Source organism: Sprattus sprattus (genome assembly GCF_963457725.1).
Source record: "Sprattus sprattus genome assembly, chromosome: 3".
In the NCBI taxonomy this organism is placed as follows: domain Eukaryota; kingdom Metazoa; phylum Chordata; class Actinopteri; order Clupeiformes; family Clupeidae; genus Sprattus; species Sprattus sprattus.
This window is the reverse complement of record NC_137922.1, coordinates 40,134,305-40,148,898: the sequence shown is the minus strand read 5'-3', so window position 1 is coordinate 40,148,898 and position 14,594 is coordinate 40,134,305. Positions and strand designations below refer to the sequence as shown.

Here is a 14,594-nt window from a genome sequence, read left to right as displayed (position 1 = left end):
GGTGGAGGGGTTGCAGGGATGAAAGTCAATCAGAAGAGTTCTGAAGGTGGCTGTCAGAGTTAGAGAGGTTCTTGGTGCAAAGCCGATGTGACTATGGACAGACACTGGCCTGGAGACAAGGCCATGTACAGTCCTTTGCTAGCCCAGTGTTTTATATAACCGTGGAGTTGTAATGGACGGGAAAGCGGGAGAGGGGGAAGAGAGGGAGAAGGAAAGAAAAAAAATGTCTGCACACCTGCTGACACACCCCTAAAGGAACTGTCCAGTCTCCCTCATCACTGACGAAGAAAACACGCTTGGGCGCACAAACACACACACATAAAGACGGACATACCTACACTCACATTGGCAGTTATTTCCCACATTCTTCCAAGTCTGTTTGTTACTGAAAGCACCATAATTAGGTTTTGTTTTAAGTCCATGCAGTCCACACAGACACCAGTGAGAGGTGAAAACACATAGGTGCCCAGTGCAGTGGGTAGTGAGAAGCAAAGGCAATCCTGCAATCCTTGCTCCAAGGTGTCACAGTCCATTTTTTACACTTGGTGACCTGGTCCCCCAGAGTCCAGCCTCTTGCACCTAACCTAACAACATCAGTCAGCTCTGTGTGACATCACTTAACCAGGAACACCTGCTTGTTATCATCATTTTCTTACTCGAATGAAGGGAACTATTAGGGGGTTTTCTTTTTTTTTAAAGATAGTTAAAACACAGTGATGATACACAAGTACCCTTCCCTGGGTTGAACTGATGTGTGAGCCTGACCAAAAGAAATAGGCTACATTATAATTGGGACTTCAATTTCTATTACCAGCCAATCTGGAAATGCCCCGGTCCACACACACACACACACACACAGATAAAGACCACAATCAATAACCACATCACAACATGCATCACTCAGACACCACCAGCTGGAAATCGTTAGCAATAGTTTTGGAGTAACCTTGTCTGTGGAGGGCACGGGTGTTTTTTTTTCTTCTTCCCCTCAGTGCTGTTCAAAAACAGCCCTCAGTCAGTTCCTGCTGAAATTATATTTGTTTTACTCATTTTTTTTTTTTTTTACTGGTACTGCTTTTGTCAGATCCTGTTGATCTGAACGTAATGAGGTGCACAAGTTTCCAAACAGAGATGAACGCTTATTTATGGCATGGCCGGGTGAGAAGGCATAAAACGCAAATTACTATGACTGTAGGTGAACCTGACAGCTGACCTTTCTATTTACCTGAGTGGTGCATCGGGTTTACTCTTCGGTCACATTAGTAAATATAAAATATTTATTCTTAGCTGAGAAGCAAATTATGTGGACATTAGGGGACGTGTAATTCACTGTAAATTAGAAGAGGTTTTTTACTGAGCCGAGATGGTCTGAGAGCAGGTCACAGCAGCATTGCAAAAAAAAAAAAAAAAAAAAGCTTTACCAGTCATCATACCGGCACTCGCGTTTTGACAGTTGTGCTTTCTCTTGTTAGTTTACCATTTAACCTCAGTGACAAAATTAAAAGTTGGAATCATTCAAACTGACAAGTTAGGTAAATAATAATAATACATTTGAAGGCGCTGGCATGATTTATAAAATGAAACTGAAACTTTCGCTTTTCATCATGTTCTTCTCGTGTAAGCGCACACTGTTAGAAATGATTAATCCAACCCAAAGCTTTACTCATTCTATATATTATGACAAATTCTACATGTTTGACAAATGTATTGTACTATTTAATTAGTTAGACATTAAGATCCAACCCCAGCACACACGCATACGCATACGCACACACACAGGCACACACACACTCTGCAGATTAGACTGACCATCTAAAAATTGTGGCAATTTATCTGGGAAACCTGCACATCAAGTCTTCTTCAGTACTGAGCATGTGATATACAAAAGTACAATATGACGGATGTCAATCAAATATCACAGATCTTTTTTTTTTCTTGTCTTGATGTTGTTTTTCTAAATCATGTGTTATCATGACCTTCGTGCTCACAAATACCCCTCTTCTGACAACGCAGGTTCCGTAAAGCTGATGGTGCTATAGAAAGTATTCAAACGGAATATTCCTAACGGCCCCTTAATCCAAACTAATGCGATGAGAAGCCATCCGATGGCAGATCCAATTGCCCTTTGCCTTGACTACTAAAACATGCTCTTCGTGGCTGACACTGCCGTAACACGACAGCATACAGATGGCATTTTGAGGTGGAAATTTGTGACGGAATATAAACCTTTCAAACCCTCCACCGCTTTCACGTGCTGTGCCCCAAAACGCGCCTGGCTCAGGGGGAGAAGATGCCATTTTATATCCAGCTCCGTGGGCACACTGGCTCAAGGAGCAATGCAACGTAACAAAAATTCCCCAATGCCACGGAAAGGTTAGCCTCATGAGAATAGTAAAAAAAAAAAAAAAAACTGTCAGGACTCCTATGTCAATCTGACACGAACTGACAGCGACAGAGACAGATACAGTTTTCTGTGACCTGTTTGGATATTTGGGATGTCGATTTCAGAAGAATACCTAGCCATTTCATTACACTTGAAATTCAGATATAAATATTTCTCAAATTCAGGAAATTCAAGTGCAATTAAAAAATGTGATTTCATAATGATGAAGTCTCCATATAACTTTTCAATAACTTGTTTTGTCTTTGTTTGTTTGCGCTGAAACCTCTCTCTGGCCTTTCTCATTGTACACTGGCAAAACCCCGACAGTTATTGAGAGTCAGGATCCCCAAAAAAGCCTCAATATGGAAGCTTGGCTGACCCCTAGTGGCCAAAGTAGCTTATAAACACCTGAAAAAAAAGATCATGTGCAGACTGTAAAATGCGTCAGCAGGTTCACTTTGTTACTAGGAGTTAGGATGATGATAAAGTGTCTAATGGTTTTCTTAGACGAGGACTCCTGAGTGTGTTGTATTGTACAATTAACTCTTGTAGAACAGTTTTTTTGGGGCAACTTGGCTTTTTTTGTAAGTACGCAGTCTTTTTTGCATCTCTCTGTACAATGGTTTGTTTGGCTTTTCTGAGGTATAAATGTAATTTTTGAAAAAAAGTATTTAAAAAAAAATCTTGTGCTCCTTAAGACGTTCTTGTACTTTTGGAAGGAACCCAAAAATCAGCATCAGAGGTATGACAGAAATGCAGTAGAGGAACTGAAAACGTAAAGATGTATTTGTTTTTATTTTCAGTGTAATAAAGATTATGCTAAAAAAAGCAGAGGAAATCTTTTATTTATTAAAAGTGGTGAAATATTGTGTAATGTACTGATTGTTGTGTTTTTTTTATTCATGCATTAAAATTATATTAATTGTAAATCTGTACATGTTTGGACTTCTTCTAAGTTTCTTCAGAGACTATCATGTCTGTTTTTGAACAAATTTTAAGTGTCTAGTTCCTGTGACAGTTCTTACTGTACTGTTCACAGACAAAGCATCTGTTTATTCTATGGCATTTAAATAATTTTCCCAGCAGCAAAAAAACCCAAACATAAAGTGTGACCTAATTGAAGTTTTTCTTAAAAGGTTTGTACCTCAACTGAATAACGCACTCTAAAAATGACGTATGTACATGACTGCCATCTTCAGGAAGTTTAAGCCCATGTTAGGATATGTGGCAACTGAAGCACCTCTCAGGAAAAGACCAGGTGAAGTCTCCACTGAAACGAATGGTCACCTCCAAAGGGCTATTTGAGTGCATTACAAAAATAAAATGTAAGTGAATGGCTATTTTTACACCGGTCTTCTCTCTTGTAACTGTACCCACCATTATTCATGACACACATAGCACAGTTTACATAAATAATTAAAAAATAAAGAAATCATTTCAGTAAACATATAAAATGATTTAAAAAATAAAGTCTCAAAGGAAAATGCTCTCCACATGACAAATACTTTGAACTGGTTGACTAAAGAGTCTGTTTTTGTGTGTTTGTATTTCCCCCTACAGTTACTAATTATGACGTCTTGTCCTTATTTGATTGCTTCTTGGCAATCTGTTTCTTCAAGCATTATAAAATACTCCATCCAGAGAAAAGATCCTGCTTTCTCTTTAATGGTGGACAAGGAAAGCTGTCAAAGAGCCTTCCAGACATGTTGCTCCTCTGTCAGACAGAGCACTATCATCGCTCAGGAGAAACAACCCAAGGCATCTCATACGTGCTTCAAAAACAAAAGAAAGAAAAAAAGGGAAGAAAAAAATGTGCTTTCTGTCTTGACATCACCATCACTTGTCACCATAATTCCACGTTTTTTATGTTGGCAAATCCTGGGTTTTCTCGCAGCTTCCAGTAGCTTCCGTTGGTCATCCACACCTCTCGCCCAGCAGCGTCCACCGTTTTTCTGTTGACCAGAAAACATGAGTGTGGCTATGAACAGACATTCATGAAGTTACACATTGTAGTTCAATGGCAAGATGTGATAAGAGATTGAGACCAAAGATTTTTTTATTCTAATTCAGTCGTATGCGTCTCATATTTGATCTGTATTATGTGCATATTAAAATGAAATACCAGAAAGAAACATTAAGTGATAATATTAATGCAAAATAAAGATACAGTCAGAACAAGCACCTCTTGAACGGCAAGGTTAAATGTGACCCTTTCTCACTGTGTCGATCTGAACACACACACACAGAAACAGCCACTGACCTGAAGAATCGAGGCACATGGTCCTCCCCCTTACTGCTCAACACTTTTCTGCGCTCCCGTTGCATGTCTTCGATCTCGTCTTTGAGTTTATCCGTTTCCTCTATCTTGCCCTCTTCCAAGAACCTGTGGACAGTTAAGTTCACAATTCACTGATTACCACTCTACTTTGACCGTAAATGTACCATCTCACTGATCATGACTCTTATATACAGTGGGGAAAATAAGTATTTGAACCCCTACCGATTTCGCAAGTTTGGCCACTTGCAAAGAAATGTGTGATCTAGAATTGTATTGGTAGGTGTATTTTAACAGTGAAAAACAGAATATCAACAAAAAAAATCAGAAAACTGCATTTTATAACATTTATGGCTTTATTTGCATTTGATGCAAAAAATAAGTATTTGAACCCCCAAGTAAACAGCAAGAATTCTGGCTCACAATGACCAGTTATGTATCCAAGAAGCACACAGATTAGTCCTCATTAGGTCTAACAAGGTACACCTGATCTCAACTGGTGACGTTTATAAAAGAAACCTGTCCAAAGAATCATACTTCACACCTTCAACCTCACCACCATGGGCAAGACCAAAGAGTTGTCCAAGGACGTCAGAGATAAGATTGTAGACCTGCACAAGGCTGGAATGGGCTACAAAACCATTGGAAAGCAGCTTGGTGAGAAGCAGACAACTATTGGTACGATTATTCGTAAACGGAAGCAACACCAAACAAATGTTAATCGCTCTAGGTCTGGGTCTCCATGCAAGATATCCCCTTGTGCGGTATCAGTGATCATTCAAAAGGTGCAGAATAACCCCAGAACTACACAGGGGGAGCTTGTGAATGATCTCAAGGCAGTTGGGACCAGAGTCACCAAGAAAACCATTGGCAACACGCCGCGCCGTAATTTTTTGAAGTACTGCATCACTTGCAAGGTCCCCCTGCTCAAGGAAGTGCATGTACAGGGCCATCTGAAGTTTGCCATTGCACACTTGAATGATTCTAAGGAGGATTGGGAGACAGAATGTGGTCAGATGATACCAAAATTAAGCTCTTTTGCATCAACTCGACTTGCCGTGTTTGACGGGGGGAATGCTGAATATGACCCAAAGAGTACATCATACATGCATGCATCATCAAGCATGGAGGTGGAAACATTGTGCTTTGGGGCTGTTTCTCTGCCAAGGGTACAGGACGACTCCACCGCATCAAGGGGACTATGGATGGGGCCATGTAACGTGGAATATTGGGCTTGAACCTCATTCCCTCATTCTCTCCCATTTAAAACGCAACCTTAAAGATTTGGAGGGGATCTGCAAAGCCCAAAATCCCTCCTGAGATGTGTGTAGACCTGGTGACCAACTACAAGAAACGTCTGACGTCTGTGCTTGCCAACAAGGGTTATTCCACCAAGTACTAAGTCATTTTTGTCAGTCAGTTTTGCTAGGGGTTCAAATACATATTTTTTGCATCAAATGCAAATAAAGTCATAAATGTTATATAATGCATTTTTCTAGATTCTTTTTGTTGATATTCTGTTTCTCACTGTTAATATACATCTACCATTACAATAATAGATCACACATTTCTTTGCAAGTGGACAAACTTGTGAAATCGCCAGGGGTTCAAATACTTATTTTCCCCACTGTATGTGTGCAAATGTAGGTACATCTGTTTTTTAAATGTACTGCTAACGTTCTGAAAAGTAAGTGATACACTGTCAAACACAAAGTGCAACAAAAACTGAACATGCAAGGGACTGTGAACATCACAACTTCATCTAACCATAGTTTAGGAAACCAACTCATCCAGAGATGTAAGGTGAAGTCCTGAGCTAAGTGGTTTCTCACTCTACCCAAACCACTCAGAGCTCTACTGCAGGTAAGGATCATTTCACCTCTGGTCGGGGCGCAGCCGTGTGTCTGTAGGGGGCAGTAGAGGCTTCAGATCTGGAGTCAGTTCATTCAGCTCCAGGGCAAAGGTGGAAAAGCCGAAGTAAAGGACGGAGTCTTTAGGCTGAGGATCTGGGAGAAAAGAGGAAACATTTTGTCGATACAATGACAGAAATAAGTCCTCTATTAAACAGTAAACTCTAACTTTTTTGTGAAATTGCTATATACAGTATGTACACTTTACATCATGGGTGACCTTTCTAAGTGCATGAGATTGGAGTGTGCTTACATGGCTTCCAGAGGCACTGTGGGTTGGGGAGTGTGTCACAGAAGATGCCCTCATGCCAGAGACCTCCGAACCTGTGCACCACCCTCCCACTCTGGTCCAGCACCTGGCCCTGCACCTCGTTCTTATTGGCATCTGAGCCCCAGTATCGAGACTGCAGATGGGGAGATCAAGAGAAACAGCGTGTCCAGTCTCGTCATTCAATGGCATTAAACGGAACAAAAAAGGAACATCTAGTCTAATTATGTACTAATTATGATCATTAAGAGTGAAACTGTGTAATACTTGCCTCATAATTAAGGAATAATTAAGCTACTGAAGCTTACCTATAGGTAAGCATTCGACAAATATTAATCATTGTATAATGAGAACATACTGTCAAAATGGCGCTCCTCTCTCTGACTCACTAACCTTGACAAAGGTGATTTTGCAGGTGCAGATGGAGCTCTTGAGGTTGCGGATGATGACCTCACCGTAGTGCTCCAGATAGCGCGGTTGGGTCAGGACATTATGGATGCAGGTGACCACTTTGTTCCACTCGTAGTGGTCGCCACGCCTACAGAGGCAAAATGAGGTGATGTTTGCCAACGTTTGTCCAACTACTGTAGTTCCTGTTTGCAATGTTGCCATTCGCCTGCTGATTTTACACAGTGTGGCCACTGTTGTTCTCTCTATTCGAAAGTCAGTAAGAGTCAGATGTACTGAAGAGGCTTCAAATTACTTGGCTTTCAACACACCACAACAGGAAACATATTTATCATAGCTGTGGAACGACATGAACACTCACTTTGGAAGAGTGACATTGACCATTCCAGAAGGCATGATCTCCACAGACTTGCCCCAGAACTTGTTCTTCCATCGCTGGTCTGAGGAGGTCACAAGTTAGGTTATCCAGTGTTCTTCAAATGTTCTTCAATGTTTCAAAAACCTGTTATGCTTATTAATAAACACATATCTTGAGCTCTGTTCAGTCTAGAATGGAACTGACCTTGCCAGAAGCAAAAGTTCGCTGACTCTGCATGACAAGCTGATATAGGTGGGTGATGACAGACCTGAGTAAAGATATCAGATGATTATAAATGTTTAGTACATGTGTTATAACATATACAGTTTAACTGATCTGAAATCAGCCATGTTTACCCACTTGTTCACTGATGAGTCGAAAGCCCCGGTCTTCCCGTACACATTCATAGGTTTCTCCAAGGACTGGGTTGAAGGGTTTGTATCCGTTTCGGAAGGTAGCAATGGAATACCCAGAGATAGCAAAGGCAGCAATATACAACTGGGAAAAGAAGATGCTGATATTAATTTCATGACATTTCTTCACAGGTTCTACGGGCCTGTTTCAAAACATTTCAATAGAAATAAATAAAAAACAAATAAATGAAGTTTACAAATAAATGTATTTCAATACGTTTCAATAATTAAATAAACACACACTTTTTCAACAAGTCATCAAAGTAGCTGTATACCCAAATGTCATTAAAATGTCGGTAGTTCAGTATTTGAATCTAACATTTCCTTGGATAACTTGAACTAAAGTTCTATTGAGTGAAAGTCTCAATAGTGTGTCTATAACAAGTGAAGTGTGAAACACTAAGCTCATCAAATAAGCTCACATAAAAAAGACACCAAGACTACAAACTCTTCATTCAAGCTCCTCAAATGTCTGCAAAGCTGCATTGCCCCCTCACCATCCTCTCGTAGGGGTCGTCGGTGTTGCTGGCCGTATCCAGCAGCTCGCAGTACTCCAGCTCCTCGCAGAGCCGCTGCAGCAGGTTAATGGGTTCGTTGAGCGCCGCCGGCATGGAGATTCGCGACAGGTCCTTGCCGATGTTGTTGTACAGGATGGACATGAGGCCGATGTGGCTGTTGTCTGGGCAGACGGCGGGCAGGGTGGTGCGGCGACCGGTGCTCTGTGGTTCAACGCCGGCCTTGGCGGGGGCCTTGGAAAGGCTGGCGCGGTATTTCCTTGTGGCTGACTCTGTGAGGGGATAATGGGTATGTGAGCACTAAGATTTAATTTCACTTTAATTTTGCATGTTTGTACCTATATGTATCAAAGTAAGCCTTCATAATGTATAACTCTAGATTCATGATAAACTGCCTCCGTTGTATATGTGTAACAATAATAGAATATTCAAGTCAACAAATATGAACAAGATGTGTATTTTTCAATAATTAATGTTAAATTATGAATTGTCCTTAGACAGGATCCTGTTTGAAAAGACTACAAATCCCATAACAGCTCAGCCCTATACTCCTCACTGTATCTATAGACAAGCTTTCACATTTAGACTCCTCTTCTATTCAAGAGAATTGACCTTGGAGACCGGAGGTCCCTCAAATAAATATTAAAGTTGCAAATGCCCCCTCTCACCGTGGCCCTCCTCTGGCTCAGAGTTGCTGGTGCCGTCGCTCAGGCCTGAGCCCTCTTCTGAGGCCTCAGAGGAGCTCACACCGAGGAGGTCATCGCTCGCATCGAAGTACTCCGCCACCGACTCCGCCGCGGAGGGAGGCCGATAAGAGGCACGCCGGCTAGAGCCAGGCTGGAAGATGAGACAGGAGAAACAGGAGGAAGAGTGTAAGAGCCTAAAAAACCTAGAGCGTAACACACACACACGCGCACGCGCACGCGCACACGCACACACACACACACACACACACACACACACACACACACACACACATCATTTCACTGTACAGTGAAATAAATCGAGACTTTTTTTTTGGTTCTGGGGAATATTGCAGAGTTAATTAAGAACATTCAGCTTGTCAATAGAACAAGGCAGAGAGAGCCACATCACTGATATATTCTGCAGAACGAAGAAAGGAAACGATGAGAAAGAGAAAAAGAAAGAAGACTTGTCCCTGCAGACACACCTTCCTCTGGCGCACAGTACAGAAGGAATCTTCTGAGGAGTCTGGCGTCACTGACACACTGTAGATTTGGGTCTGGGGACACTGCATCTCTAACTGCACATGTACACATACAGTTCACAATACACACACAAACACACACACAGACATGGAACAATCTAGTCAAACACAACGTACAATGGACACTCAAACATTAACAACATTAACTAAACAGAATGCCTGACTAAACACACAGTAAGTTGTACAGGGTTTCTGGGATGGATTCCTGGGGTTTATCCTGGTGTTTCGGAAAGAGATTGTAATGATGGTGGCCTCACCTCGAGCAGGGTAGCCATCTGTTGGGAGCTAGCTGGGAGTTCCCCACTGTTCCAAGCCTCCTGGAGTTTCTGGCGCTCCTGAGCCAAGGACTCATGGACTAACCTCAGGGAAGTATGGACTTGGGACCGAAAAAAGAACAAATTAACAAAAAAGAACACAAAAAAAGGTAAGACAATAATACACCAATGGTAATGGTTCACCAGCTAACCCCATCTAACGGTTCATGTTGCTAAATGTTAATAGCTTTTGATACTGCGATTTCTGAGCCTAGTGTTGCCTTCTGCTGTCTATCTCATTGCACATAAACTGCTTAACCATCAGTTTGTGTTATTGGAGATCATGTTTGCCCATAAATTAATGGTCCACATCTTTTCCTGGTGTCCTGTGAGAAACTCTCACCTCTGTGGGACACGGTGCAAATGTCCAGGTGCAGTTTCTTGCCCTCGGGAGAGATGATGGCAGGAGGGGCCAGCTGGGAGTAGACGTAATCTGGAATGGACGGCACAGAGGCGCCGAGGTGGGACGCACTGTGCAGCTGAGTGGACGACAGCTGAGAAAGAGAGAGCGATAGAGAGAGAGAGAGAGAGAGAGAGAGAATAAAGGACAGGTATACGAATAGTCAAGATAAAGGAGGAAAACAAGAATTTTCTGTGCATATGGTATTAGTGTGAAATGAAATACATGTTTGTCTAACACTGACACAGAATCTACACAGAATAAAGCCTCATTTAAAGGTACAGTTTGTAGTTTCTGTTGTCAAATAAACCACAACAATGCGCTTCTGAAAAAATGGTGAACAGTGCTACTGGCAAAAAACTATTTATTTTTTCATTTTTTCTTTCAGATCTGTGTGAGTACAGAGGGGTTTTTGTCCACTGCCAAAAACTACATACTGCAACTTTAAACCAGATAACTGCAGCTGTAACTGCTAAGTGCCTTTAAAAGTGCCTGGTTCAAATCACAGTTGAATGTTGACAGACGTGAACATGGCTTTGTTTTTATACAGCCATGCAGTAGCTACAAGGGTGTTGGGAAATACGACAGAGCTGTGGACACACCTGTTTGTCTCAGTACATGTAAGTCAAGCCAAACACATCTGACTTATGTTCAGTTTAATTAACTCAGTAAACATTGGGATAGATATATAATGAAAATATTAAATTGTTGTACTGCATAATGTATAGTAATCTTTGGCACTCCCTCCTCGTTATCGCTACTTTTCATCCCTATCAATTTGTAATCGAATCAAATGAATGCTGATTGCATTGTTTTACCAAAGGTTTGCCGACTCACCGATTTAGTAATCCCACGCAATGGCTTCAGGTGAAAAAGGAATTCACTATGTTACTTGTGGAATGGGCATTCTACCCTGATACATTCAGTGCTACATCTTCATTTTTACAACTGACAATTTGTATTATCTACCAGCATCTCAAAATGAAACCATTAAGAAATCCATTCTATTTAAATGATTGTGGAAAGCAGTAGAAAGACCGGTAGGAAATGAACACACACACACACACACACACACACACACACACACACACACACACACACACACACACACACACACACACACACACACACACACACACACGCAAAACAGCAAACAATCTGTGAGACAAGTGTATAGAAATTCTATCATGCATTATCCTTACCACTCCAAGTGCCTCAACTCTGGACAGGGTGCGAGAGTGCCCCCACATCTTTGATCGCTCTGAACGCTTCTTTGGCTTTTCAAGGGAAAGATTCTGTAGAGGACACACAGACATAAAGACAGTGGCGCATCAGAATTCAATCCGAAATTGGCAGGATTAACACACAACTCATACGCAAACCATCTAAACATAGTTGCTACAAATTACTTTCAACCCATACATGCAGTTGTTCAACAGTGCCGAGGGTCAATCGGAGTTGTCTCACCTGCACACTGATGATCCGTTGTAGTTCTCCATTGTTGAGTGCTGGGCCTGAGTCCATTGCATGCAGTGTCTGAACAAGTCGGGTCAGCTCACTGAGATCCACCTGAACCCGGTTCAGTTCTAGAGAATTCAAGCGATGTGAGAGGTTAAGGCTGAGTCAAGATGCTTCCAAACTAGATGCTGAATTTAAAACCTTTGCAACATCCCACACTCCCATAAAGTAACTATTAGAAGATGTTAAGACCTTGGGCACAGCTGTTATTGTCCTGGGTTTGCTGTAGCCATGCAGACACCTTTCCATTCACCCCAGAGTTGCCTATGGGTGGGTCAGATGCCGGGGAGGTCTCACCCATGTAGGACCCAGAAGTCTATAAACACCATGCAGGAGATGTGGTCAGAAACTGACTTTCAGATAAACTTTTTAAGATTTAGTTTTAAACAATTGCAATTGTGGTGCTATACCGAAAAGAATTCGTTTTTTTCTTTAAAAAACAATTGATAGCATGTTCGTGCCAACTGCTCAATTCAGTACCTGTGGATTTTTAGACTGTATTGGACCTTTGAATTTAACTTTAAGACTGTATTTCACATTTGAACTTAACAAATTCAATTTTACACGATGGTGGTGCTGTTTTTCCGGTTACTTCCGGAGCTTGAAACTCACATTGTCTTGCATTGCTCCGTTTCTATTAGCTAGCATTCCACTGGTTCCTTGGGAGAGAGCCTGGAAGAAGCCATTCTGAACATTTGCTGCCTCACTCTTCTTAAACACCCGGTGAGCGGTCAGCTTGGTCACCCAAATGTAGAACAATTCATGACTCTTTGCCTTGGAGAGAGGTGCAGAGAGAAGACATGGTAAAGCGCGTCTGTCCTGACAAAGATGGATTATATTTGTTTCCACAAAAGAAAAAAACCCTGAGAGGTTGAGTTTTTTGAGTACCTTTATGTGATAGAGATTGTCTCCGGCATCTAGGTCAATACGTTTTGATTTCTTGTTGATGGATATGACAGCAAGGCTGACGTCTAAGGAACCGCCAAGCTTGCCCTTGGAGTACTGATGAAAAAAGACCACCATCATGTCAAAGGTCAAACATGTCAAACATCATGTCAAAGGTGATCTCATTTGAATCAACATCAAAGGAAGTAAAGGTTAGTAGGTACTATAAACGTACGTCTTGTTGTGTTCTGGAATACCTGAGGATCCCTTTGTCCAACACAAAATACCTCTGAAATAAAAGAAAAACATTTTGATATCAGGCGAGTCACACCTGTGCAGTATTCATACTATGCCTGAGGAATACAACCCAGAAATGTATCTTTCCGACAATCAGACACGTCTGTTTTTTTACTCAGAGACCTCAATATTATAGACACATTCTTTAATAATGTTACGAGTATGTCTGCACGGCATTCTTACAATTTCAGGTAGAATAACAGAACCCTATGCATAAACTAGTCACTAAATGATACAGCAATGCAAGCTTGAAGGTCTACCAGTCCTAAACCTTTGCTCACCCTGTGCCAACCCTTGAGTGGCCATTTCCTCCTCTTCATCAGGTAGCCTTCACAGATGCCAGGCATGCTCAGGTCCTGCAGGGTCTCCCCACCTGTCGCCAGGTCCATCTGAAGGTCATCCATTATCTCCCAGTCTTTTATGTGCTTGAGGGGCGAATGATGACAAGAGACACTATCAACACCATGCTCCATATGTGACACCACTGCTTCTGTGGTGAGTAGTCCCAACTATTCTACATAAGATCATAAGAATAGAAGACCAAACTACTTGATGGGACATGTTAATATGAGGCAGAGCAAAATGGTCTTTGCATTCTCTGAACCAAATCCGTATTCATTCAAGTCATTACACCCACTTAAGTCATGCTAGAAGCAAACTAGTCAACATATAGGCAGGTTATTGGCCCAAATGGATGAAGGCGGGGCTAACCGGTCGTGAGTGACGGGAGGAAGCGGTACTGCTGCTCCGTGAGTGAGTTGGCTTGTTCCAGCCGACGTTGGTCTTCTCCAGGCCACTCATCACCGACTGGCTGCGGTCCAGCGTTGGCCCATAGGTTTCCATATTAGGGTGATTGCTCCTGCTCTTCCCTCTGTCTGTGCACTTGCTTGGCTTTAGTTTGTGTCTGGTTCTTCAAAGGGGTCCATTTCAACAAAGACAAGGCATTGTTTTGTCTGGTACGGGGAAGAAAAATAAATGTAGAGTTGATCTTTACATCAAGCAGGAATGGCTTACTAATTTTTGTAATAGCAGATTCTCATTGGCATGGCATTAGTCAGTCTCAGTGGCTAAAGTTGGCCATCTAAATTGCTAAGCCACTTCTGTGAAATCACCTGGTAGCTAAATGATCAACCTTATCAAATGCTTCTGGTTTTTTTTCATAATTCCAATACATTTGAATAATAATGCAGAAATCCCCAGAACCTCATTTTGTAGCGTACATGTGACCATTTGAACATCTGAACATTGTCAGGATTAACATGTAGCAATTTTGCTACGATCATATTTTGATCTTCCATCAGCCCTTAAGAGGATTATGGGTCATTTTTGTCATTTAGTGGTGATGAAAACAAGTAAATGGCAAGAGTTATTGTGGGAAGACTACACTCTTAAAGCAGCCTTGAATCCAGTGCAAGCTCTCCT

The 14,594-nt window shown here is 41.7% G+C and overlaps 1 protein-coding gene across 1 annotated transcript; it reads right to left on the bottom strand.

The window, feature by feature from the left end:
• Window positions 1-4,226: 4,226 nt before the first annotated feature.
• Window positions 4,227-14,015, bottom strand: osbpl7 (oxysterol binding protein-like 7; the record flags this gene model as incomplete). The annotated part of the gene is made up of 22 exons (XM_080835822.1): window positions 4,227-4,335; window positions 4,644-4,766; window positions 6,538-6,664; window positions 6,822-6,972; window positions 7,230-7,374; window positions 7,606-7,684; window positions 7,807-7,870; window positions 7,963-8,100; window positions 8,513-8,802; window positions 9,199-9,367; window positions 9,702-9,794; window positions 10,016-10,134; window positions 10,416-10,566; window positions 11,310-11,333; window positions 11,675-11,767; window positions 11,940-12,058; window positions 12,183-12,306; window positions 12,603-12,764; window positions 12,879-12,992; window positions 13,111-13,164; window positions 13,454-13,597; window positions 13,884-14,015. The coding sequence occupies 22 exons, from the start codon at window positions 14,013-14,015 to the stop codon at window positions 4,227-4,229; spliced, it is 2,724 nt and encodes a 907-aa protein (XP_080691948.1).
• Window positions 14,016-14,594: the final 579 nt, after the last annotated feature.